Below are 24,952 nucleotides of genomic sequence, written 5' to 3' on the forward strand. Positions count from 1 at the left end.
TGATTTTTACTGTTATTACTGAGCATTCATCCAATCCATTTATTTAATGAGATTTGGAGTCCCTCTGCTCACAAGAGTAGCACTTATTAACCTATAGGGCAGCTGTGAAAATAGGCACTGGCTTATGAGCCTGAGGCCTGGCGAAGTTCAGGAGGGCGAGGGGAACCTAATAGAGATCACGCAGTGAGATAACATTTTCTGTTTTATTTGGTGTCAGGGAAATCATGTCTAGTGGCTGAGTGGGTGAGGAAGAGGACGGTGTGGCTTTAGTCATTGTAAGCAGATGCTTCTGTTTTCCCAGCTTCTTCCCACCTGCAGGACCCCCACATAGCGACATGGAATCACTGGTAAATGTGAACGGAAGCCCGTAGATCGCTTAGGGTCTGTGTGGGGTTTTCTGGAGCCCTGAACACTTTTTCTTAATTATTTAACTTATTGAATAGGTAATTCATTCACATGGTTCAGGTATTAAAAAAGTCACTAGGTGTCTGGTAGAGATTCTCCTCCCGTCTTCCTCGTCCTTCCTCCAAGTTCTTACCCTCCCTCCCCATAGGTAAACCTCATTATCTATTTCTTGTTTAGCATTGCAGGTTCGCAGCAGTGGCAGTGTACCACAGGACTGGCTTCGTGGGAGTGTGGAGTGTGTGGTCACACAGGGCTCCGTGTTCAGGAGGGCCCTATACTTGGTTTAATGCTTTGCTGTCACCATCTTGAAATTCTTAATTTGGACCTTGCAAATTATAATTTTTTATAGAAAGAACCCAGTATAATATTGTGGTACATGTCAGATTTGACTTTTTAAAAAAATTGTAAAATTTGTACTGATTGTAATATTCGTGGGGTACAGAGCTAACCATCAGCACCTGTCCCAAGATGTGATAATCAGATCAATACTATCAGCATGCCCATCACCTCAAATTGAAACCATTCCCCATGTCCCCCAGCCTCTCTCCAACAGCCCCCCCAATCTGGCAACCTTCGGTCTGTTCTCTCCTTCTGCAAGTCCAACACACCACTGTGGTTTTTCTTTCCTTCTTTCTTGATCTCTTAGCTGCCACTTATGAGTGAGGACGTGTGGTATTTTTCCCTCTGTGCCTGGCTTATTTCACTTAACATAATTTTCTCCAGGCTCATCCATGCTGCTGCGGATGGCAGAATTTCATTCTTTTTTATGGCTGAGTAGTACTCCATTATGCATATATACTACATTTTCCCTATCCAGTCAGGACCTTGCAAATTTTATAGCCTGTCTTGCATACTGGACATGGTTCTTCACCTTGCTTTCTGTTTAACTGTCTTAAAGATCTTTTAACATTTACACACAAGGAGCTTTCTCATTATTATTATTATTATTTTTTTGTCTTTTTCCGTGTCCGGCAACGGATCACAACCCTCAGTGTTGCCCCCGTACCGGACTGGGGACCGGCAACGGGATCACAACCCTCGGTGTTGCGTCCACACCTCGCTCAGCCAGTGAGCGGGAACCAGTCTGTATGTGGGATCCGAACCCTCGGGCGGGAGCGCCGCCGCGCTTCCCAAGCGGCGCACTATCCAGTGCGCCACCGGGCCGGCTCTCATTATATTTTTTATAATTATATTTTTTACAGCTGCCCACTAGTCTCTCCTTGAGAATTAAAAAATTTGTATGCATGGCTACTTTTAGAAGTAAGGATCCCTGTCCCAATTTTCCAGCCTTTTGATGCCTTCAAACTTGGGAGAGAGAAGACTGAGAGAAACATCCTTCCTCTGGCTGAATCCCTCATGCCGCCTGCATGGTGTTAGAAGCCCTCAGAAGCAGTTCTCATTTCTTCACCAGCTAACTACCTGGCCATGTCATTACCGCTCAGGGCTCTTCCCCCCCTCTCCACAGCCACCTGCTCAACCTTTCAGGCCCCTGTTGTTGAAATGCTTGGCAAGGAATCATCCGGGCTCCATCAGTCACAGCAGACTACTCTATCTTTGCCTAAATCTGGAGAAAAATATTTTGGGCTGAATGACACAGTGGTCATTCAGAGACCCACTTTAAAAACTCTCCTTCCATTCCTTCTTCATTCCTACTAATCATCATTTCTGGATAAATCTATGGTCATGGCTCAACAGTCTGAATGCTTTTGAGAAGATAGCCTGGGCCCTCCCTCCTAAGGAATCTCCCGCCTGTTAGAAGGCACCGGAGTGGTGTTCTGAAACCTGTAACTCATTTGGAAGCAGCTGATAGCTCTGGCTCCATTACAGACCTATGTCCCTGAAGCCCCCTCTTGGAGTTACACAGGACCGTTCACTCAGGAAACAGTTCTATATGTTAGCAAGTGCACTGCGCCGTAACTGTTCTGAGAGGTGTCCCTTTGGAAAGGACAGAACATAAAGTCCACATTCCCTGGGAGGCTCATGTTGGGGACCTTGCACATGAGCACACGCTCTGCCTCTCACCCCTACTCTGGCTGTGGCCAGGGTTTGAGGACATCATCGCAGGAACTTTGTGTCAACCTTAGTTGTAGCAGTGTAAGTGGCAGTGGTGATGGTAGCTCTCCTGTGAGTCCAGAGAGATGCTGGCAGCCGAGGGCACATGGCTGCCATCAGAGCTGGCCTGTCCAACAGCTGGACCATGCACCTGATGCTGTGCATTTGTGCGATGCAGACACATATGTGGACAACAGAACAGCGTGAATGGAGACAAAGTCCACGGTCTTGTTATGTTACTGCTTCTGTTCCTTACCAGGCGAGTGAAAACCACAAACCACCCAGTGGCTTACTTCTCCTTGTTTCAGTCAAGCTGTGCCCTTGGCACCTGAAAGGAAGATTAACTTGATGCTAGAAATGCACTTCTGAGTCCAACTCCACTGCCAGGGAGAGCTTCCAGGTACCCTGAGACTCCACTGGGAGAAAATGGGCTACAATTCCAATTAAACACCAGATTGAATACTTTGGTCTCAGTACACTCTATTTGTTTAGTTTATTTGAATATTTGATAAGAAAAATGCTGGGGTGGCAAAAAATTAATTAAAATAAGAAAGAATGATCTTAAGAGAGAAAGGGAGAAAAAAACGCTAAGAAGCTAAGATGGCTTCTCCCCACACCTGCCAACAATGAATTAATCACTAATCCATTTATTATTTCCAATTTAGGAATTTCTGTCCCCTGGACAAAAAAATAAGGTTATTACTTTTTAAAATATCTAATTAAAACACACTGAAAGACAATCTCTAAAATGGGTTTGGCCAGTGCTAATTGCACCTGCAATATGGTTGGGGATTGCTGAAATGCAGTCTTGGGGCTTTCTGGAATTGGATAAATCTTTTCTCATCAAAACGCTGAGCCTTTGAGCCCTGTTTTCCTCACAGTTCACCACGTGCTGTGTCTCACTCAGGTTATCTGTGGCGAGGACGAGGCCAGCACACCAGCAGTGATCTCTCCTGCCTCTGCGTGGTAGGTGGGAGAAGGGGGGAGGGTTTCCACTGCAGCCGTCCTGGGCTGCTGCGTGGAACATACATATTTATAACAGCCTTACTGAGACATAATTCACACGCTGTAAACTTTATCCTGGTTATATTTTAACCCTCTGCCATTGACTCAGGAAGACGCCGGACCTCCCTTCGGCTGAGAATGGACAGGTGGAGTTCCATGAACAGAGCCTGCCCCTCCATCCAGGGCTGAGCCCAAGCGCCCTGTCCATCCTGCAGCTGACCGCCCTGCAGCGGCTTCTCCCCCATCTTCCTATTACCTGCTCGCCCTTCTCCACTTTGGCAGCTGAGAACCTTTACCCAGAGTGATTTATGACTGTGTTGTGTCGGGATGGGGCTGATGCTGATTGAGTCCCTTATCTCCCTTCCGTGTCCTCCCTGATGACAGCTGCCCTTTCAGGTATCAATCAGGGCATCAGCTCTCTGTTCCTGGGTGAGCTAGGGGCTGTCAGGGATGCATTCTATCTGTCATCTTCATCTGAACTGCCACCTGCCCTGCACAGTTTAACGGGTCTTTTTCAGGCACACCGGGAGAAGCGGTGCACAGGGTGCTCCCAACCACATCTGCCAGGGCTGGGGATGATTCCATGTGTTTTGAACAAGTTTGGGGAATCTCACTTTTAAAAGGCAGCACAGGAGACTTGCATCAGCTGCTCAACTTCCAAATCCTTGTCAGGAAGTGGATGGGGGTGGTGACAGTCTCACCTGGCAATCTGCCCCACTCCCCGCAGCCCCCTCCCCCATAAAAAACCAACTTGATGTCCTCTTAGCAAGGGCTGCCGTCACGAAGAGAACTTCATGAAGGTGAGTGAAGACCATGTGACAGAGGGGAGACATAAAGACACCCGGTGAACACAGGGATGGAGGGGTGAGGTGCAGCCCCTGAAGGCTCCACAGGAGATAGAGACACGGGGGAGGGGCGGGTGGGTGTGAACGAAATAGAACATTCGTCTAAGCCTGGCTTTTGAATTGGCCCCAAATGCAGTGACATTTTCTTTTTTGGCTGCTTTGAAAAAGGAGGAGAGGAGAAAATGTAGACTGTGACATTAAAGATGGATGGGCTTAGAAAAATTGAACAGTTTTGAAGGTTTCCCCAGTGCTGAGAAGACTGAGGGCAGGTCTCCACAGTGCACTTGGAAGAGGCGAGCTCTCTTTATCTTAAGCCCAGGGAAAGCTGCGTAATGAAATGGCAGCTTTCAGCCCCGGCCTGCTACAGGGGGGTTTAATATTTAACGCCGTATCGGCTGGTGAGAGGCTGGGGTTGGGGTTGGCTCATCTATGCAAGGTTGACATTTGCAACAGGAACTCCACCGAGCCTCCTGGGGGTCAGAGGTTGGGCCCAAGGATGAGCCCAAGGCACCGGCCCCTCTGGTCTCCTCTGGAAGGTGCCTGTGGAGAGCCCCCTCCCAGGCAGAGCCCTTGTCCTGGGCCTGGCTGTGCATTTGACTTTAAAAGCAGATTCCTCTGGCTGGCCCTTCTGTGTGTGAATGGCATCGTGAAGGAGCAGAAATCCCATTAAGGAGGAACTATTGACCCATCTGTCTCATGCTGTTGACTCTCTGCTAACCCTCCATTTGTGGCCCGTGATTCTTTAATGTGGGAAGTGGTGACTGGAGAAGAGAGATTAGAAAGAGGAATGAGACAGAGACTACATGTGACACCAAATAGCAAGGACTCAAAGGTCACTTGATCTATAAAGTCCTCTCAGCCGCCACAAAATGGAGATACCCCACACCACCCAGAACTCGTTGGTGCAGAGCTGCTCCAAGCCCAGTGGTCGTATTCATCTTCATCTCGCCATGGTCTCCATCGCAAGTTTCAGGCTGGCACCACCTGATTCTATGTCTATATCTGTGTAAGGAAAGGTTAAAAACCCAAGGGAACCTGGGTGCCAACAGGGATGGGGGCCAGGCATGTCTACAGAGAACATACACCCTGGATAGGAAGCAAGTTACACGAACAGCTAAAAACAGACTCGCTCTGTTTCAATGCCATACACAGGTGCCAGACGTCCATGGTCATGGCTGGTGCAGGCTGGCAGAAAGAATTTCACATAGCATGCAGGTTGATTCTGCTTTGATTGGCTGTGGCTGCCACTGTGACCCCCTTTTTGATGAGTATAGCTGAATTAACTTCCCCTACCTTTGAGCTCTGCTCCCACCATGCAACACAAATTGAAATAGTGGGGTGGCAGGAGGTGGCAGTGGGGGCTGCGTTGGGGAGGGGACCACCGGGACCTTCCATCTTGTTAATGTAACACTTCCTTATGTGATGGGAGCTGAGAGCAGCTGTAATGAATTTCTCCTCTGGTAATCATTCACCAGTGCATTGTGACCCGTGTGTTTTTGCTGTGCTACACATTTCCAGACTTCCTCAGTGGCTCGTCAGCACCTAGTAAAAATGAATTGGACACAACCCCTCTCATCGTGCGATGCCCTCCCCAGCTGCCTTTCGTCTCGGTTGAGAGAAGGAGTAGGTGGGACCACCTGGAACGGCAGTTGTAGACTCGGGTGCTGTGTGTGATTCCAGGCCCATCTCACAGGCAGATTAGCGCAGGCATGCCAAGTCTGTGGCACTCTTGTTATGTTGAGCCATGTTCGTTGGTCCAAATGGCTCCAAAGTGGCCTTTGCCTTTTGCACCTGTTGTTTCTTGCCATGCAGTGAGCTGTGCAGTCAGTTTCTTTCTTTGAGAAGGCATGGTGCAAATGGTGGTACAATTAGGCATCTGGGCACCCCATGGGTTCTTACCAACTCTGGTGTGAAGATCCACTGATGGCAGGGGACAAGGCTATAGTCTGAGTCACATGCACGAGTGTCACCATCTGCAACTGTAATTCTAGCCACGTGGTCAATTGTAAGAAGGGCTTTATAGCCAGCTTTTACTGCATTTGTGGATCATGATGATTAAACAACAGATGGGAAACCCAACCAAGATCTCTAATCTCTACCTCCTCACTGGTGGAGTGAGTGAGGGCTGAGGGAGTCACTTCGTGGCCTCTCTCTATGGTTGAATCTATAATTAGGGCAGGCACCGCTCCCCTGATTTTCTGCGACTGTTTTATACTCTCATTCTTATCAGACCTTAAGCACTAATTTTAGTTTTGGGAAATATGGCCCGTGAATGCTGGGAAGGTCCTAGGAAGTCCATAGTGAAGAGGAAGCTCCTCGACTAGGATACCAGCTAAAGTGCAGGACACCCAGTTAAATCTGAATTTTGGATAACCAATGAACACATTTTTAGTTTAAGTATGTCCCAAGTATTACATGGGGTATTTTTTTTTAAATGGAAGATGCTATTTTAAAAAATTGTGGTAAAATCTACATAACAAAATTTATCATTTTAACCATTTTTGAAGGGGGTATTTTTTTTTAAATGGAAGATGCTATTTTAAAAAATTGTGGTAAAATCTACATAACAAAATTTATCATTTTAACCATTTTTGAAGGGGGTATTTTTTTTTAAATGGAAGATGCTATTTTAAAAAATTGTGGTAAAATCTACATAACAAAATTTATCATTTTAACCATTTTTGAAGGGGGTATTTTTTTTTAAATGGAAGATGCTATTTTAAAAAATTGTGGTAAAATCTACATAACAAAATTTATCATTTTAACCATTTTTGAAGTATATGATTCAGTAGCATTAAATACATTCACGATGTCGTGCAACCATCACCACTACCCATTTCCAAAACTTTTTCATTTTCCCAAACTCTATACCCATTACACTGTAACTTCCATTCTTCCTTCCCCCCAGCCCCTGGTAATCTCTCATCTACTTTCTATCTCTATAAATTTGCTTATTCTAGGTACCCTATATAAATGAAATCGTACAACGTTTGTCTTTTTGTGTCTGGCTTACTTCACTTAGCATGATATTTTCAAAGTCATCTATGTTGTACTATATATCAGAATGCCATTTCTTTGAGGCTGAATAGTATTCCATTGTGCATATCCACTACTTTTGTTTATTCGTTCTTCTATTGATGAGCATTTGGGTTGTTTCCACCTTTTGACGATCGTGAGTAAAGCTTCTATGAACTTCGGCACACAGGCATCTGCTTGAGTCTCTGCTTTCAATTATTTTGGGTATATATATCTGTAGAAATGAAATTGTTGGATCACATATAAAATCTATGTTTAACATTTTGAGAAACGGCCATCCTGATTTCCGCAGTGGCTGCATGGGACATTTTTATTTGCTAAATCTGGCAATCCTCCAAGTGCTTCAACAGAATTTTAATTCTGGAACTGTGGGCATAATTTCTCAGTTCAGACTCATGGAAAGTTACTTGCACATTTTCTATTGTAGTGAAGTACAGGTTGCAATAAGCAAGAACTAAAACACTTATCTTTTAGTCTGTACAAATTGGACAGCTGGATGCCTGTCGGAAGGAGAATTTATACAAGTCATTCATTCATGCATACGACAAACATCTATTAGGCACGCACAGCAGGTGCCAGGTGTGAGTTGGGGGTCCCGATGCAAAGGTGGATGAGACTCTCCTCACCTCCCACTCTGCTCTAGCCAGGTTTCCCTCAGCCTCCACATCTTTGCACATGCTGACTCTTCTCCCCACTACTCTTCTCACTTCCCCGACTCACTGTAGGATCTCAGCTCCTGTGGGACACCATGCTCAGATCCCTGCTTATGCATGCACAGCTCTGCTGTTACCATGTTGTTATGGCATATTGGTGCGGTTGTTTACTCACCTATGTCTCTCTAGACTGTAAGCTCCCTGAAGGCAGAAGCCGGGTCATTCTGTTTATCACCATCTCCTATCACCTAGCAAGGCACATGGTAGGAATGTAATATAAATACATTGCTTATCCAGATGATGCGTGCATAAATTCTTCCCTCAAGAGGTCATGGGGGATAGACAAGTGAGCATGTCAATTTCTATGTAAATAGATAGGAGCAAAGGGCTCTGGGAAAAAGAGCAATTCTGCCACCAGGGAGCTGGGATTGGGGGCCAGCTCCACAATAATGTCAAGGCCAAAGATGCCATCCCCAGAGCCTCTGCAGGAGGTAGGGAAGAGAGCAGCTGCAGAGCTTTATCCTCACCTCGCTGTCCGGCACACACACAACCAGACAGCACCACTCCGTGGACTGGGACGTCATAGCGGGAGCTCAAATTCATTTAGTACAAATGCCCACTTCACGCATGGGAAAGCCTTGATGTGTCATGGCTTTCCCAAGGTCACACAGAGGCAGAACTGAATCTCGAGCCCTGGCCTCCAAGCTCCAAGACCAGAGCCCTCCCACCTCCTCAGCATGTCCAAGTGCAAGGGGATGTGAGCACTGGGGATTTCAAAACCCTATGAAGCTGTCTTTGAACTCCCGCAGGCATTAAAAACAGTTGGCTGGGAACAGAAACATGAATCATCCAGGAGAGGTAAAATGAGAGGCTGAGGGAAGCAAAAAAGGTGAAGAAAGAGGCAAATCCAGAAAGGCCGCCTGTCCCCAACCCCGGAGTCAAGGCTGGTCAGGGCACGATGGCACAGCCCAGCTCCTGTTCCCAGCGGAGGCAGTCAGTGACTTCAGGAGATTTATTAGCGGGGCTATGCTCCAAACCTGGGCAACCTGGCCCTGCAGACAGTTCCAAGAGGCCTGAAGGGCTGTGGAGGCTGCAGACAGCACCTTGCAAAAAGGGCTGCCCCCCATTTGCTGGGGAGGCTGTTTGAGGCCCAGGGGCAAGGAGGGTCCCACCTGACTGCAGCCACCCAGGCCTGCTGGCATGGTGAGGGTTTTGGGGGTGCCCGCCTTGGGGCTTTCCTTCTCGGCTGGTGGGGGGGCTGTCTGCAGAGGCCGGGCGCCTCTGTGGGCACATGAGCCTGGCCGGCTCTCAGGTTAGGGATGGCACCCTGGGGAGGCACCCTGTGAGCTCCCCTCGGGCTGGGTCTTCTGTGGAGGGGGCCCTGCCACGCTGGTGCCACTGGGCAGAAAGAGGGATGAGGAAGGGCTCAGATGCTCTGCAGCCAGGTGGGACACATTTCCTTAGTGAAAGGGCCTCTTTCTTACAGCACTTGTAAACCTACAGTGACAGGACCAGCACCTCTGTGCACACATGCGTGTGCGCATACACACACACACACACACACGTCCTACGGGGCTTTCTGGCAGAGAAGGGAGAGGAAACAGGTGTCATTCTCTGGATGAGCTACAGAAACAATTTGGTTCATGGCTCCCTCACAGGCCTCTGGCTTGAGTCTCCAGGGAGAACGTGGACGGCATGTCCTTCCGCAGGAGCCTCCTCTTGGGTCACTGTGAAAAGTCATGAATGAGGAGGAATGAGGCGTGAGAGGAATGAGCCTTGGGAGGTGGGGTGGGAGCAGGTGGGAGGCTCAGGAATGTGGAGAGAGAGGAATTCAGGGCCAAGCCCTGCCGTGCCTGGGGTGGTCATTAGGTTTCTGGGACCTTTCCCGTGTTGTTGATGGGACTGGGCATTAAAGTAATTGCAAGGCCCTTGGGTGGATGGCAAGGTGGCTCTGAGGAGCCACAACAAGTAGTTTTCCTGTTCAGCCCCCCCTCCCCCTTCCCCATCTCACACCCTATCCCTTGGGCGCAGACATTTTTCCTGGGAGATTTGTTTAGCTCAGCCTGGGATTAGAGCCTGAAGCCTGTGAGAACTGGAATAGAGACATCTTTCAACTTCTTCAGGGTCCCCTCCCACAGCCCCATCACCACCACCAACATTGTGGGGATCAAGGCGGCCTCGGCATCCAGATGGGTCCTGTTTCCCTCCATGATGGCCCTGTTGCAATTTCATTTCACTGGCCTGCCTGCCTCCCTTGAGGGTCATGTAAACATTTCCAGAAGGAAGCAGATAAAAAAATAGGTAAAAGAAGATCTTATATAAACACTAGATGGCTAAGGACCAGGAGATATTAATAGTTTATTAGGGCTTTTAAATTACCCCAAAGCTCAGCAAAAGGAAAGAAGAAATTTGCTTTAATTTTAACCTCTGTAAATGATGCTAGGGTTAGTAATAGGATAGAACCAGGCATCTCAGGAGACACACGATATCATGAAGAGTGCAGGAAGGGCAAAGAGCGAAGCTGCAGAGATCTGACTGTGGTGACCTTCCCGGCCAGTGAGGATGGGGGGGTGCCCCTTCTATAAATTAAGAGGAGCTGAAGAACGGTACAGATCAGACAGTAGCGCCTCACCGTGGCCTCCAGGCACCGTGTGATCTGGCCCCTTCGGTTCCCCAGCCTCATCTGGAGCATTTCTCCCTGGTTGGTTGTGCTCTCATTGCACTGCTTTGTGTTCCTAGGAAGGCATCAAACTCTTTCCTACAGCAGGATCTTTACATGTTCTTTCTTCACTTTGGAGAGCTTTTCGTGGGCATTTTGCTTAGATCACTCCTTCTTATCCCTTCATGCTTAAGCTTAAATCTCACCTTCTCAGAGAGGCCTTCCCTGATTACCCGTTTAGAGGGAGTGACCCTAAGTGATTTCCCATTAGAGCAGCCCGTTAATTGCTATAAGCACGTCTGCCATAACTAGCCCTTATTTTACGTGCTTGGCTATTTGCTTTCTGTCTGCATCACTGGAGTGTAGGCTCCAAGAGCTTACAAGATCAGAAAGTGCTCAAAAACATTTCTTGAACAAATCATTGGACCAAATTTCCTTTTTGGAAATAAACAGAGTCTCAGGATGGGGGCATGTTTGGCTCCAGTTCATATCTCCCTTGGGGATGGGGGTTCATAACAGAGCTTCTCACGCCTTCTTTCCTGGAAACTTATTGTACTACCTAAGAGTATACTCTGCTTCCTTTAGCTTTCACTGGCCAAAGTCCAGTTTGTTTTAAATCCAATAATCAACAGGTTAAAAGATCCTTAACCACTTTGTGGGGCCAGGATACTTTTCATTTCTCTTAGATCAATGGTTCTTACATGTGAAAATGTGGAAGAATCCCCCAGTGGGCTTATTGAAACATAGATCCCTAGGCTCCACCCCCAGAGTTTCTGATTCAGAAGATCTGAGAAATTGCCCAAGAATATCCATCTCTAACAAGTTCCCAAATGATGCTAATGCCAGGGAGCACACTTTGAGAAGGACTGTCATAGATGCTGGAATCACCAGAGACATTGACAATCAAGTGTCTGAGAGAAAGGAAGCAGCAGGGGCCTGGCGATGTCCAGGGAGGAGGAGTGTTTGTAGGTATCACAGCTGCTGGAGTCTACCGGGCAAGACTTTGAGTTAAAGTAGCCCACCTGGTTAGATGGTCCACCCCCCATCCCCACGATATCTTTATTTTATAAAAAGCCAACAAGCCAATCAACCTACAAATTCCAATGTTGAGAAATATTGTCAGTAGGTATCACAGCTGCTGGAGTCTACCGGGCAAGACTTTGAGTTAAAGTAGCCCACCTGGTCAGATGGCCCACCCCCCATCCCCACGATATCTTTATTTTATAAAAAGCCAACAAGCCAATCAACCTACTAATTCCAATGTTGAGAAATACTGTCGCAAAAGAATGACCAACTATCTCAGTTTGCCCAGGATTAAGGGGTGTTACAAACTGAATGTTTGTGTCCCCCCCAAATTCATATGTTGAAACCCTAACTGCTATTGTGATGGTATTAGGAGGTGGAGTCTTTGGGAGTAATCAGGTTTAGATTAGGTCATGGTGGTAGGACCCTCATGATGGTTTTCTGCCCTAATAAGAAGTAGAAGACAGATCTCTCTGTCCATGGAAAGGCCAGGTGAGCACACAGGGACAAGACAGCTATCTACAGGCTAGGCAGAGAGCTCTCACTAGACACTCAATCTGCTGGTGACTTGATCTTGGACTTCCCAGCCCCAGAACTGTGAGAAATAAATGTCTGTTGTTTAAGCCACCCAGTCTACGGTATGCTGTTACAGCAGCCTGCGCCAAGACAAGAGGTTTCCCAGGACATAAGACTTTCAGTGCTGAAAAGTAGGAACGTCTCAGGCCAACTGGGATGATTTGGTTCCCCAGTTCCAAGTCTCTTTGTCTCCAATAAAGACAATGCAGAAAAATATCTCTGGTATAATGTTTATTTAAATAGTAATCATAAAAAGGCTTTATACAAATCATATAAACACAGCTTGACATTGTTTCTTTTTTACATTGAAGAATCACAGTAAAAGCTCTCAAGTTCCCGTGATCTGGCTCAGCCAGCGAATGGTTGAATACCTTTAACTGCAAACCCTGGAAAAGTTAATCTTCTGTGTGACAGTTTAACTTTTCCTCTTGTTTTCTTGTCATTCATGCTCATTCCTTGGACCCTCATCCCTGTCACTACCCCATCCCCACCAAAGAGAGAAAGCAACCTTGTGGCCTTGTTGACCGCCTAGTCCAGGAGAGCATGGAGGTAATATGTCATTCAGTACAAGGCAAAAAGGAGATCAATACTGTGAGTTGGGTTTCCCAAAAGGAGATGGGTCAGCGAGCCTAACTGCAGATAAAGGTAACACCTGGTGTCCCCTGGCCAAGTTAAAATTGGGCCCAGCTGTCTTTCTTTCTGTTTTACAACAGACCAGCCTCCAGCCTTGGTGAGGTAACTACATGTAGCCCTGGGTACCCTGCTTCTGTTCAGCATTCAGGGCCCACTCAGGGCCTCAAATCAGCCAATAGTGAATATGGATACAGGACTTGTAGGGGGATGTGGGTTGAGTTGTACATAATTTATAGGTGAACTGCAGGCCTGAGACAGGGCTGGTCTTTGGGGAACTATAAATGGCCCACTGGGCATGAGAAGGCCAGGACCCCTGGAGTAGGCTTTCGAACTTCTCTTCTTCTGCAGACTACTTCTGGAAATCCCTAGTACTTAGCTTTCTGAACACTGAGCTGCAAAAGAGGGTGAAGAGGAGGGTGGGCTAACTAAAAACTCATTTCTGCTGCATGCCCAGCTCAAGGGGTGCCTGATGCTAAGCCCTTGGGCGTGACAGCTTTGCTTTGCACCTCCAACTACCACTGTGCCAACAAGTGCCAAGATCAGCAGTTATACTCGGGGGCCCTAGGTCAAAGTCACAATACCACCACTGAGTCCCACATGACCATTCACATACACAGTAGACACAGAGAACTCAAAGGCTTGCAAAGACAGACACACATGTGAATAAATAGCTGTGGGTATGAACTCTCCCTCTCTGCATACAAAACACTGTGACATTACCATTTAAACTAGCATTTCCATAAATTATCATTTAAAGGAACCAGCCAGTCCCATTCACCTGGGTATGAGACAAATGAAATTGTGGGTGACCATAGCAGCAAAAATGGTCTGACAATTACCATTGATATGCAATAGGCTGGGCATACTGGTTGGGTTTCAAATGTATTTCCAGCACACAGGCAATCCTTAGGCATTAATATGAAATCAAGATTTGGATCTTGATGTGGACAATGTTATCCTTCACACAGATGCATTCTGTTCCTGATGGCTCCCTTTCTAGAGCAGTTGAGAATCATCTAGGGCTATGACTACCACTCGGGTAGCAGGGCTCATTCCATTAGTAGGATCAGCTGTGAGATGGGAGAACCAGGAATGGAGCCATTGGGGTTAGGGAAAGAGGAATGCCTTAAATTGTAAGATATTCACTGACTTCTACATAGAGGGAAAATACATTTTTCTTCATTTTTTCAAGGCACTTAATAAAAAATAAACTGGTATGTGTATGTGTGTGTGAATAAGAACCTAAGTCTCTCTGGGGCTGAACCACTATGGTCAACATTTTGGTCCACTGGACTTGCAGACTTCTAGTTAGAATCTGCTCTTGTGTATCCTAGCTCTGACTCTCCTGAAAGGCTGAATCGGTGGCTGGAACCCAAAGGAGAAATCAGTGTTTACTGGCCCATCCGAGAGACTAATTCCTCACAGTGTCTCCGTCTACACTGCCTAGTCTTTGCCATCACTTGATCACAGAGGTTGGCATCTCTTTCCTTCCCCACTGTTCTGCTTTCCATCCCATGGTCACTGGTTACCACAACTCACCACCCATCCGAGAGACTAATTCCTCACAGTGTCTCCGTCTACACTGCCTAGTCTTTGCCATCACATGATCACAGAGGTTGGCATCTCTTTCCTTCCCCACTGTTCTGCTTTCCATCCCATGGTCACTGGTTACCACAACTCACCAATGGAGAAAACACATCAGTAGCTTGTATTTTCCCCACTCCACCTCTGAGAATATCAAATGGTGCTATTTCCTGGGGCTTAGAGACCTGAACAGTGTGTATGTGTGTGTGTGTGTGTGTGTGCAGGCATACGTGTGTGCATGTGTATATCTATATGTTTTAAAATAACAAGGAGGAGGGAGGGAAAAGAAAAGGCAAAACCACCACCAGAGGCCCTGGAAGGGAAGCGTCCCAGCCACAAATCCTGGGTCTAGGTTTAATGAATGGCTCCTATTCACAAAGCACTTTAAGGCTCATCCGCTTCTAATGTGGAGGTGCATCTATGGATTTTGATGTGTAAAGTTTCCCTTTTCTGGTTTGTTTTAAATCACGTATAAGACAGAGCTGTTCATGCTGACCCTAAAATGGCAATTTTCCCCTGGATAAAAAAAGTTAAAGGCAACAACATCCTACTTAAATGCTAGGACTGGATACGGCAGCTTGTAGGGTGGGCTGGCAGAACCTAACCACAGCAAATCCCTGAAGTCATAAGACGATCAGAGGATGGGATAAGCTGGACGGCTTTTTTTTGAGTTTTATTTCTCAAGACAGAAAGGCTAAAAAGGCCCTTTGCTTTTCAAGTGTTGATTAGCAAGAGAAAGCAGCAAATAATTATCATTACGCTGCTTCTATCTGGAAAAGTCATGCTCCTCTTCTGCCTCTTTGAGTTGCTCACAGACCAAAGAAATAAAATAAAATATAATAATAATAATAACAAACTCACAAATGAAATAGAACTGTGACCCCAAAGAGATGAGCTCCTGTCTTTGTCCCAGCAGAGAACATGGCCCCGTTTCTGCAATGACTCAGCCACTGCGGTCCTAGGTGGGTAATAATCCCCTTCGCAGCTGCATCTCCCTTCCTCCCTCCACTCGCCTGTCTGTCCTGTCCATATCTTCAGTATTCTGGATCAGTTTGATCGAGATTATGGCATTCAGTTTCCAAAGGAAAAAAAATGTAATCTTCCCCTGCCCCTCTTGCTGGAATGAAACGTCAGATGTGATTCAGGTGTAATCTGTCATGCTTCGGAGCAGCACTTCTGGTGGTTCATCTTGACCTTGTGCTTGAGGCCGTCGTAGAGCTCAAAGTTGTAGTTCTCCAGCGTGGTGCAGCTGCGGGAACTCAGGCCCGAGTAGGAGCAGGTGCAGTAGAGCAGGAGCCCCGTGCAGATGGCGCCCAGGAGGACGCCCAGTGAGCTCATGGCAATGATGGTGATGAGGATGGGATCTAGCGTGTAGAGCCAGCTCTTTTCTTTGTCAGCTGAGGGCACACCAGACCCCAAGGTTGGGGAAGAAGAGTTGCTCCAGTCCACCTCGTACTCATCTGTGGTTTAAACACACGAGAGATTGCAGGCACTGCTTATTTTGGGGTGAAATAACTGAGCCACCCCAGCTCTTCAGAGCACAGCAGGAAGCAGCAGGAACTCTGGAACCAGATGGCCTGAATTCAAAGCCTAGTCCTGCCATGTCCTAGCATGTAATTTTGGGCAAGTTATTTAACCTCTCTGCCTCATTTCTCCCATCTGTGTAAAATGGGGGCACTAATGAAATCTATCTCACTGAGTTTTTGGGAGGATTAAATGAACTAATATTTGTAAAATGTTTACTGTCTGCACACAGTAAGTACTGAGTATTTGATATTTAAATAATTTGACTTATATTAGGTAAGCTGAGATTTTGCAGAATCTTCATGGGGCCTTTGGAGCCCCTCAGATGACCCTGTGCTCCAGGCAGCCTTCTTTCTTTGCCACCCGATCCCTCACTTCCAACTGCTTCAAGTTAAATCAAAGGATAGGGTTCGGCTATTTTCACTTGACGAGCTTCCCAATTTAGCATTCCTGGCCATTTAGGCAGCAGATCTTTTCTAGCCACCAGACCTCCCTTGACATGCATCTTATTTTACTGTTATCTTACTGCCTTAGATTGAGTGTCCCCTCAAAACTTGACCCCCACTGTGACAGTATTAAGAGGGTGGGAAATCCTATTATGGTGATTGAGAGGTGGGGCCTCAAAGAGGTGATAAGATTGTAGGACCATGCCATAGTGAATGGATTAATAATGGTGATCAGGGGTGTGATTCTGAGGGCTTTAAAAAGAGAACACATGAGCAGCTATCTCTCTCTCTCTCTCTCTCTGCTCAGCCACTTTTTGCCATGTGAGACCCCTGGGTCACTGTCGCCACTACTAAGACCCTCACGAGATGTGCTCCCTGCACTGTGGACTTCGCAGCCTCTGAAACTGTAAGCAATACATCTCATTTTCTTTATAAATTACCCAGTTCCAAGTATTTTGTCATAAGCAACAGAAACAGACTAATATACTTACCAAGGTTGAATTGTGTCTCCCTAAACTCCAATTCACGTTGAAGTCCCAAACCCCAGAACCCCAGGCACAGGAGAGTGCCATGTGAACATGAAAATGGCCATCTGTGAGCCAAGGAGAGAGACCTGGAACAGATCCTTCCTCACAGCCCTCAGAAGGAACCAACTGTCCACACCTTGATCTTGGATTTCTCGCCTCCAAAACTGTGAGATCATACATTTCTGTTGTTTAAGCCAGTTCATGGTACTCTGTTATGGCAGATCTAGTAAACTAATATACTTAAATTTCTATAGTGGCCAAGGCATGACCACATCCAGGGCTTGTTTTTTCTTTTCGGATCTCCTAATAATCCCATGAAGAAGGCAGGGTGATATTATAATTTTATTAATAGGTAAGGAAACTGAGGTTTAAAGAAATGAGGTGAGTTGTGAACTCCACATCACAGACTTAGCAAGCAGGTAGAGTAGAAACGGGAATCAGGCTTTCTGCAGCCTCCCGCCTTGCTCTGTCTACTTCATCACGGTGCCTCTGCGCTTGATCTAGTGCAGCTTCTCCGCGTAGGTCAGTCGCACACTTTTGCCCTTAAAAGGAGCGTTGGACTGGGTTTTGCAGGGAGAGTCTGCAGTCAGTTAACAAGGTGCTGTTTGGGTTAGTCACTCCAGTTTCTATAACTACACACGAAGTTTTTGATTAAGGTCAGGTTAAAAGCAGCTGCTCTATAAACTCCTCTACTTAAATGCATCAATCTTGGTCTAAAGTTGTTCTCTGAGTGGAATCTTACTGTTGAGTCGCTTGGAGATCAGCTCTGGCACTCAGAGAAGCCCAGGGAGGGAAGAAATTACATCTACGTGTTTGCTCAGTGGCCCTCCAGTCAGGACTCTTGCTTCGGCCTCTTGAAGTATGTGCGTTTGAAGTGGAAAAATAGAGCTTGGAATAAATATGAAAATACGAGATGGGCAGCGGGAAAAAGAAACTAAATCTTGCAACAAGCTTCAACCTGACCTTGGATAGTGGGAGAAAGGTTCCCCCCAAGCCAGGGAACTGGAAACCCCAGCAGGCCTGGGAGAATATTCACATTTGTGCTCATTCACCCAGGCCCTTTTTGGGAGGAGGTCAAAGGTTCAAGTAGTGACACGGAAAGAGGAGCTTGCCTTTTACCTTTAAAGAATTTGTCCAGATTAGAAGTCTATGGATACAGAAAGTTGCTCAAAGTAGGGGAACTGTTTCACACCAGGCAGAGGGAACTCAATAAACCTTCTAAATCTCTAAATTTGTCCTTGACAGAGCAACTGATGGTTTCTTCATTTTTCTAGTTTTTTCCACTTTTATTTCTGACTGATAGTTCTAAATTCTGGCCCTTCGATATGCTGGGCATTATTTTTCTTGATATCTTTATAACCAAACTTAAATTTCACGATTATCTGTTAAATCATCGCAATACTCACCATCAATTTCATCTTCATATCCCTCTCTCCCGTGTATTTCTGGGATGTCCACTGCAATAAAAAGGAAAACAGGCAAACCTATTACAACACATTCTATCACCATGGCTAAGAGGCAGAGATGCACACTTCCTGAGAATACTTCCCAGTATTGCGGGCAGCTAGAGAACCTCATCCACTTCTAGATCGTTGAGTATACACAGTACTGGATTGTTTCTCCTTCAGATGATCTGATTTTTCTTTCAACAACCAGAAAAACAGAACTAATAAGAAATGCCGGGTATTCAATGCCAAGTAAGCCCTGTCACTGTGTCTTTAAAGTGTCTGTCACTCATTACCACACTAGACCTCGGTTTTATCTAAGCCACCTTCAACAGCATCTTATGCCCATCACCAGTCGCCATTAGTGTGATGTCCATCTGGTGTAGCACGCCACTGCATCTCCTCGTGTGCACACATCTGAGTGGACACAGGTACCAGAGTCCTTCTCTGGATTTCAAATGCACATATGGTAATTTAAGGAAGCCACATTTCATCATGATGTGTGTTAATGTAAGAGTAGAACTGGAAAGAACACCATATCCCCTGTTCACCTTCACATATCTGTGCTAATACTGCTTGTCTTTCCTCTCCAGTCTATTTTTTCTACTGGCATTCTTCATGGTTTAGAGAAGGTCAAACATGGGCATCCAATCTGATTAGCCCAGGCTTGAGTAGAGCTAAGTTAATTTACTCTGAATTTTCTCCAGTATTGTCACTCTCATTTTCTTTTTTATGATAATTTTTTGGGGGGTTTATATAGGTCTCTCTTGTCACTATGCTGTCCATCATATAGAAATCAGAGCCAATGAAAATCACCTGTCTAAAATGGTAAACCATTAATGAAGAGAATCAAATACATGACAGAGAGCAGGGTCTTAGCATTTCTTCCTGTCTCACAAGCTACTTATGCCTTTCTGGGTTGTCAGCTCAAGATGGTCCTGGTGAATGTATGTGGCCCTTTAGGAGTTTTGTTCAACCCAAAGTCCAATGAACAACCTTGAGGTCAGCACCATAAATTGATATCCAAAAATCAAGACTTAAAATCAAAATCACAAACAGCTAAAGTATCAAATGAGAGGCGAAAAAAAGAATGTTAGATCATCCTGAGCATCTCCCTCACCAGCACTACATCTCAGGGAAGATCTACTTGACCATGATCTGAACTGAGGATTGATCCATCAGTGTTACACTTCAAATTCAGTCTTTTCCTTAAGGCCATAGTTTTCATCATGTTAGAAGTCCTCCTCATTCCTGGCCAAGGTGCTAAAGCACATTCTCATCCTCTTGGTCACTAAAGGGATACACAGAACAACTTGCCAAGACCCCACTTGAAAGTATTGATGCCACGTGGCACTGATCCTCTGGAAATCCAGCCCATTCCTGGCATGTTTATAGCACAGCACTGGCACCTGCAGGCCACGGCAGCTTCCCCACCTCTGTGCCCATCCCCTACGTTATTCTCCAGGCCCCCACAAAGCAGGCTGTGTCCTCGGAATGATGGCGTAAACACGACTCAAGGAGAGGCAGGTGGTGTCTGTCACTGGGATCAAAGCAAGCTTGTGAAAGTCAGAGGTTTTTTTTTTTTAACCTATGAACAAATATGGAAGAAAACCATCACATTTCCAACAGTTAATCATTTGATGAGATGCTCACATGTGTTAACATCTGCATGGATAAAAGATTCGGAACATCGGATAAAAAGATGTGAATCAGCCTAAGATGAGAACTGTGGGGCCCCTGCTAGTGACTTTTGGGTGAAATTCTATTCTTGCCTTTAGGGATTTAGTTTCTGCCGAGGATGTGTTGAATTCCTGGAGGTGAGAATGCCATCTTGCTCCATCTCGCACCCTCAGGGAAGAAGTCTTGGGATACCATTGATCATGGGATGGAAAGGGGTGGATATGGCATTGATCTTAAAGGAAAAAGTAAGAGGGATGGTAATGACTATGAGAACATTTGATCGCAGGAGATCACAGCCTCTTGTCTCTGGAGGCAGAGGACTGGACAAGATTCCTAAGAATTGGTCCATTTCTAAGGTTTTATGAAATCCATCGCCCAGATGCAGCTGGGATTTCTGCACCTGGAGAATCGAAGGCTACTTAAGGTGAATAAGAACACTTTAGTGGCTTGACTTGGCTTTTTGTATAATCACTGCTCCCAGGAGTTTGGGTGAGTGGGAAGGGGTCGAAAAAAGGATAAGTTAATCAACATTTTCAAAAGCGCATCTGTTCACCAAGCTTAAAGAAAGAATGGCACACTGGGGAAAACACAAATCAAGGGAACATTTGTACAAAAAGCAATTTACTTTGATAGCAATTTTCTTTAGTCCCTTTGCTGATATTCTTGATATCTGGATTTGATTAAGAGCTTTTTCTCTCAAAAAAGAGCCTCCTGCCCTTCACAGGCCACTTTCCTTTTCTGCTGAGCCTGGTCGGCGAGCCTCAGCTGTGTCCTCAGGATGCTGGCAGGAAGGAATGTGGCTCCCCCACCCGGTCCCTCCAGTTCTGGCAAGGAAAAGGCAAGGTGGGGCAGTGTGGTCACCAAGAGGAAATCAAGGGGAAAGGTACTGGCCCTGCTGTCGGGTGGGAGGGAGGACAACGAGCTAGGATCTCAAGGCACAGAGTGAGGTGCCTCCCTGGGAGTCAGAAATGGCAGGCGCAGGATGGTGGAGCCAGCTGGAAAGTGAGAAGGGTAACAGGAGACAGCAGGAAAATGGGACCAGGGACTTTGAATTTTTTTTTTTTCCCCTAATGGGGAAAAACTTGGAGAGGCCCTTGCAGGACTCTGTTTCAGTGGGTGGGTGAATTTGTGAGTGTGAGAGGGGCTAAGGAGAGTGGAATGGACCACACCTCTAGACTAACCCACGTCAGGAGTGGTCTGACCACCCACATCACTTCCACTTTTAACCTTCATGCTCACATGACCCTGGTTCTTTCTGAACCCCTGTGTGGGCTCAATCTCAGGCCAGTCTGACTCCAAAGCCTGAATGCTGACTCTCCAATACTGTATCAGGGCCAGAGGGGACCACCAAGTCTGCATTCAAGTTCTCTGGGTGTGGGCAGGACACTGTAACTATCATCCTATCACTATGACCCACTGTAACAGAAGAAAGCACCTGCCTTGTCCCAGATCCCAGTTGGCTGGGTACACACTCTCTGGCTGTTTGCGTGGATCACTGGCTCATCTCTATGATGTGAACTCGTGGGGGCTTCTCATGAGTGTGAAGATGTGGCGATCTGAAGTTTCGGGCTTCACAATTTCCATGATAGGCAGCACCCAGAAAGAGAAGGCTGAATTATACGGTTCTTCAAAGGGCAGTCATCATTAACCAACTACCCAACCAATCAACCAACCACCACTTATTAAGAGGGTTTATCAGGTGCCCAGGAACCGTAGTGGGGACTTTGGAGAATGAAGATGTATGGGACCAGGTGTCAAGGCCCTACAGTGTGGCTGGGAAGTAAGGACTCACCCATGCCAAAAGAGCATAAAAGGACATGGGGCATTGTGGAGGAGACTCCGAGTGCTGCTGGGGTCCATGGGGGGGACTGGGAAAATGAGGCTAGGTTCCTCCAGGAAGGAAAATGTGGGAGTGGGGAGGATACTTTGGAACTGAGGCTGTTGTGAGGTGGGGTTAGGAGAGTTCTCTCTCCTTTATCTGCGTGATTGATAGGGATGCTTTCAAACATGGCACCCGAGCCTTTTTACCCACACACTCATCTCTTGGCTTTTAGCTTGTATTCATTTGTATCAGACCCACCAAGGAATTCAGAGAGATTGCCTTGCTCGGCTGCAAAGCTTCCAGCCTATATTTATCTATGTGCGAGTCAGGCCTCTGTCCCCTGGGCCCCTTCACTAGCTGCTGCAGACCAGCACTGAAAAGCAGAGGTGGGCGCCTGAAGGCCTGGAAGGGAGTTTAGCAGAGTTTGAGTAATCAAATGGGCAGCTCATCCTCTACTTCAAAAGAAATACAGCCCAAGCCAACAAAAACCTGGTCATTTTCACATTGAGATCAAAGTCTCGGGCTGAGTCCTCTAGTTTCCCCAGGTGTCCCCTCTCTTTGCATCACCGAGAGCAGAGTAGGTACATGGTGCAGTGACTCAAGGTCTCACCCACCTCCTGCTGTCCTGATTTTTCAAAGTGAGGGACCGTAGTGGCTAGTTACTAAAACACCACTGGACTATTCCAGGAGCTCTCTCTAGCCAAGAAGCATCAAATACTCTGTAGTGTTCCTGTGGGTAAACTGCAACACTGCGGCACAAATGGTGAACAGCCCTAGCCAGTCATGACCCGAACCTCTGCTAATGAAATGCGTTTCTCCTTGAGGGGCCTGGAACACTGCCTGGTGGTGTAAGACCACACAAGCTCTTCAGGGGAAACACCCCACGACACTAAATGGTGAACAGCCCTAGCCAGTCATGACCCGAACCTCTGCTAATGAAATGCGTTTCTCCTCGAGGGGCCTGGAACACTGCCTGGTGGTGTAAGACCACACAAGCTCTTCAGGGGAAACACCCCACGACACCGCAACCTGCAGCTGGGAAATTCCCACTGAGCACAATGGAGGCACCAAGCAAGAATGGTCCTTCCCATTCTCTCTCTCTCTCTCTCTCTCTCTCTCTCACACACACACACACACACACACACACACACACACACACACACACTATTTATTTTTCCTCTCTCCCTCATGTTCTTCCTTCTTTTAAGTTTAGATTCTTTCAGGTTAGCATTCCTTCATTAGTCTGCTCTCCTACAGTTTCTTACAGAAAATTCGCAGCTTTCACTTGCACCATTTCTGTTACGCTGGGGTCTACTGTGAGGGGGTCTGCCCTGACATGTTCTGTTACTTCCTGCACTGGAAGAGGAACTTCTTCACAAGATAGCCAGGAGAGTGAAGAGTCTGTCCCAAACCGCTGGCTACTTTTAGATAAATGATTTATGACAGTCAGTCCCTGGGACACTTGTGCACAGATCATTTTAGGACACTGCTGTGTGTTGGTTTCTTTGAAGAGTCCCTTCCATGCCAACTCTGAGCAGTGGATTGAGAGGCCTCACGGAAGCTGATGACAGGTTCGCCATCCAGAACGTGTGGCAGAGACACTCTAAGGACTGTGGAATGTCAACGTCAGTCTGCCCCTGAGGGGAAGCAGCAAGGGACATGGAGGAGCATTGGACTGGGAGCAGAGTGTCTGCTTCTCACCTGGGTTCTGTTCCAGGGATGAGAGTCCCAATAATCATTGACCTCCCTGAGTCTCAGTTTGCTCCTCTGTAAAGTGCCACTGATATTCTACCCTGCTCTAGAATTCCATCCTTTTTACGGGAAGAAAATGGGAAAGGCATGAGGACCTTTCTGATGAGGGCTTTCTGCAGAGGGGTGATGGTGGGGGCAGACAGGGCGCCCTCTAAACAAAAGTGCTCCCTCACCCCACGCGGATCACTGATTCTTCGATCAGGTCTGTCCTCCTGCAAAGTGGTCGCTTCCCAAAGCCATCATCTTAAGGTGTGCATGGAAAGAGAAGACCATGAAAAGGACAGGTAAAGGGAAGCCACGGGCTTCCATGATTTCAATACTTGCCTGTTTGACTTAGGACCCAGTCCTGCTAATGGGCAATCCAGGAACCGACAAAATGGGTAAACTGTGCCTCTAGTTTTAAGCCTCCCCCTTAACTGAGGCTGGGCTGATAAAACCTCGTGGAAGACCAGTCTTAGCATGTCCACTTAACCCAGCCTTGAAAGCAAGGATCGAAGAGACTCTTACACACAGGAAACCACCGAAATCCTTCGTTTTCACAGGTACCAAGTGTCATCGCTTCTGCTTTAAAGATGCAGAAATTGAGAAGCGAGGGTAGAAAAATGCAATAAGCCATTGAACAGATCCGCAGTAGAACTGAGAGTAAGTCACAGATTTTCAACACCTTGTTTGGGGCCTGTGATTTATTTGGGATAAGCTCTTGGCCACTTAAAGCCTTTTCTGAATTTGATTCCAGGTTCCTGAACCCCCTGAGCCAGCTAAATCACCAGACCATTCAGATGGGAGCAGCCTTCAGCAAATTCTCTCAGCCATTCTGTTTAAATCCCAGCAGGAAATACAATACTGAGACCTCAATAAATGAGGAATAATGAAGGACTAAGGAGATATTTCTTGGTGCTTCAAAATGTTTAATTCAGTTTAATATTCAGTATGGGCTGAAAGTACCCCCTTCCTACCACACTTAATTTCCCTAATTCAAGTCTGTTCATCCCCACTTTCAATCAGGAGCCAAAAGATCAGATGTTGATCTAGACATTGCCAAATCTCCTCCGTTAGAAAGCCGGGCTACTTGAGAGCGGTTCATCCCTTGCTGGGTTTGGCTTGAGTTTAGAAACACCACCAGAGGATCCTTTATCATGGGTTTTTATCTCTTGGGCTACAGCCCAATCTAGGCAAGGTCATAGAAAAAACATCCTTTGGAGTTTTTCAAATGGTTTTGAGCGTGAAAAGAAAAAGGGGGCTTGGTATTAGACTACTGGAAGAGTTTGATCTTGAATTTAGCCAT

General features: G+C 46.6%; 1 protein-coding gene and 1 pseudogene across 1 annotated transcript in view; both read right to left on the minus strand.

The window, feature by feature from the left end:
- Positions 1 to 8,580, minus strand: part of LOC103607115 — a 90,607-nt pseudogene extending 82,027 nt beyond the window's left edge.
- Positions 8,581 to 14,706: 6,126 nt separating this feature from the next.
- The window catches only part of NRP2 (neuropilin 2), a 118,775-nt gene continuing 108,529 nt past the window's right edge, over positions 14,707 to 24,952 (minus strand). The window contains exons 15-16 of the mRNA XM_008591669.1: positions 18,375 to 18,425; positions 14,707 to 15,931 (exon numbers count right to left, since the gene is read on the minus strand). Of these exons, the coding sequence (XP_008589891.1) occupies positions 15,627 to 15,931; positions 18,375 to 18,425 (356 nt within the window). The 3' untranslated portion in view covers positions 14,707 to 15,626. The remainder of the gene's footprint in view (positions 15,932 to 18,374; positions 18,426 to 24,952) is intronic.

This window comes from Galeopterus variegatus, unplaced genomic scaffold, assembly GCF_000696425.1.
Source record: "Galeopterus variegatus unplaced genomic scaffold, G_variegatus-3.0.2 Scaffold149, whole genome shotgun sequence".
Classification (NCBI taxonomy): Eukaryota; Metazoa; Chordata; class Mammalia; order Dermoptera; family Cynocephalidae; genus Galeopterus; species Galeopterus variegatus.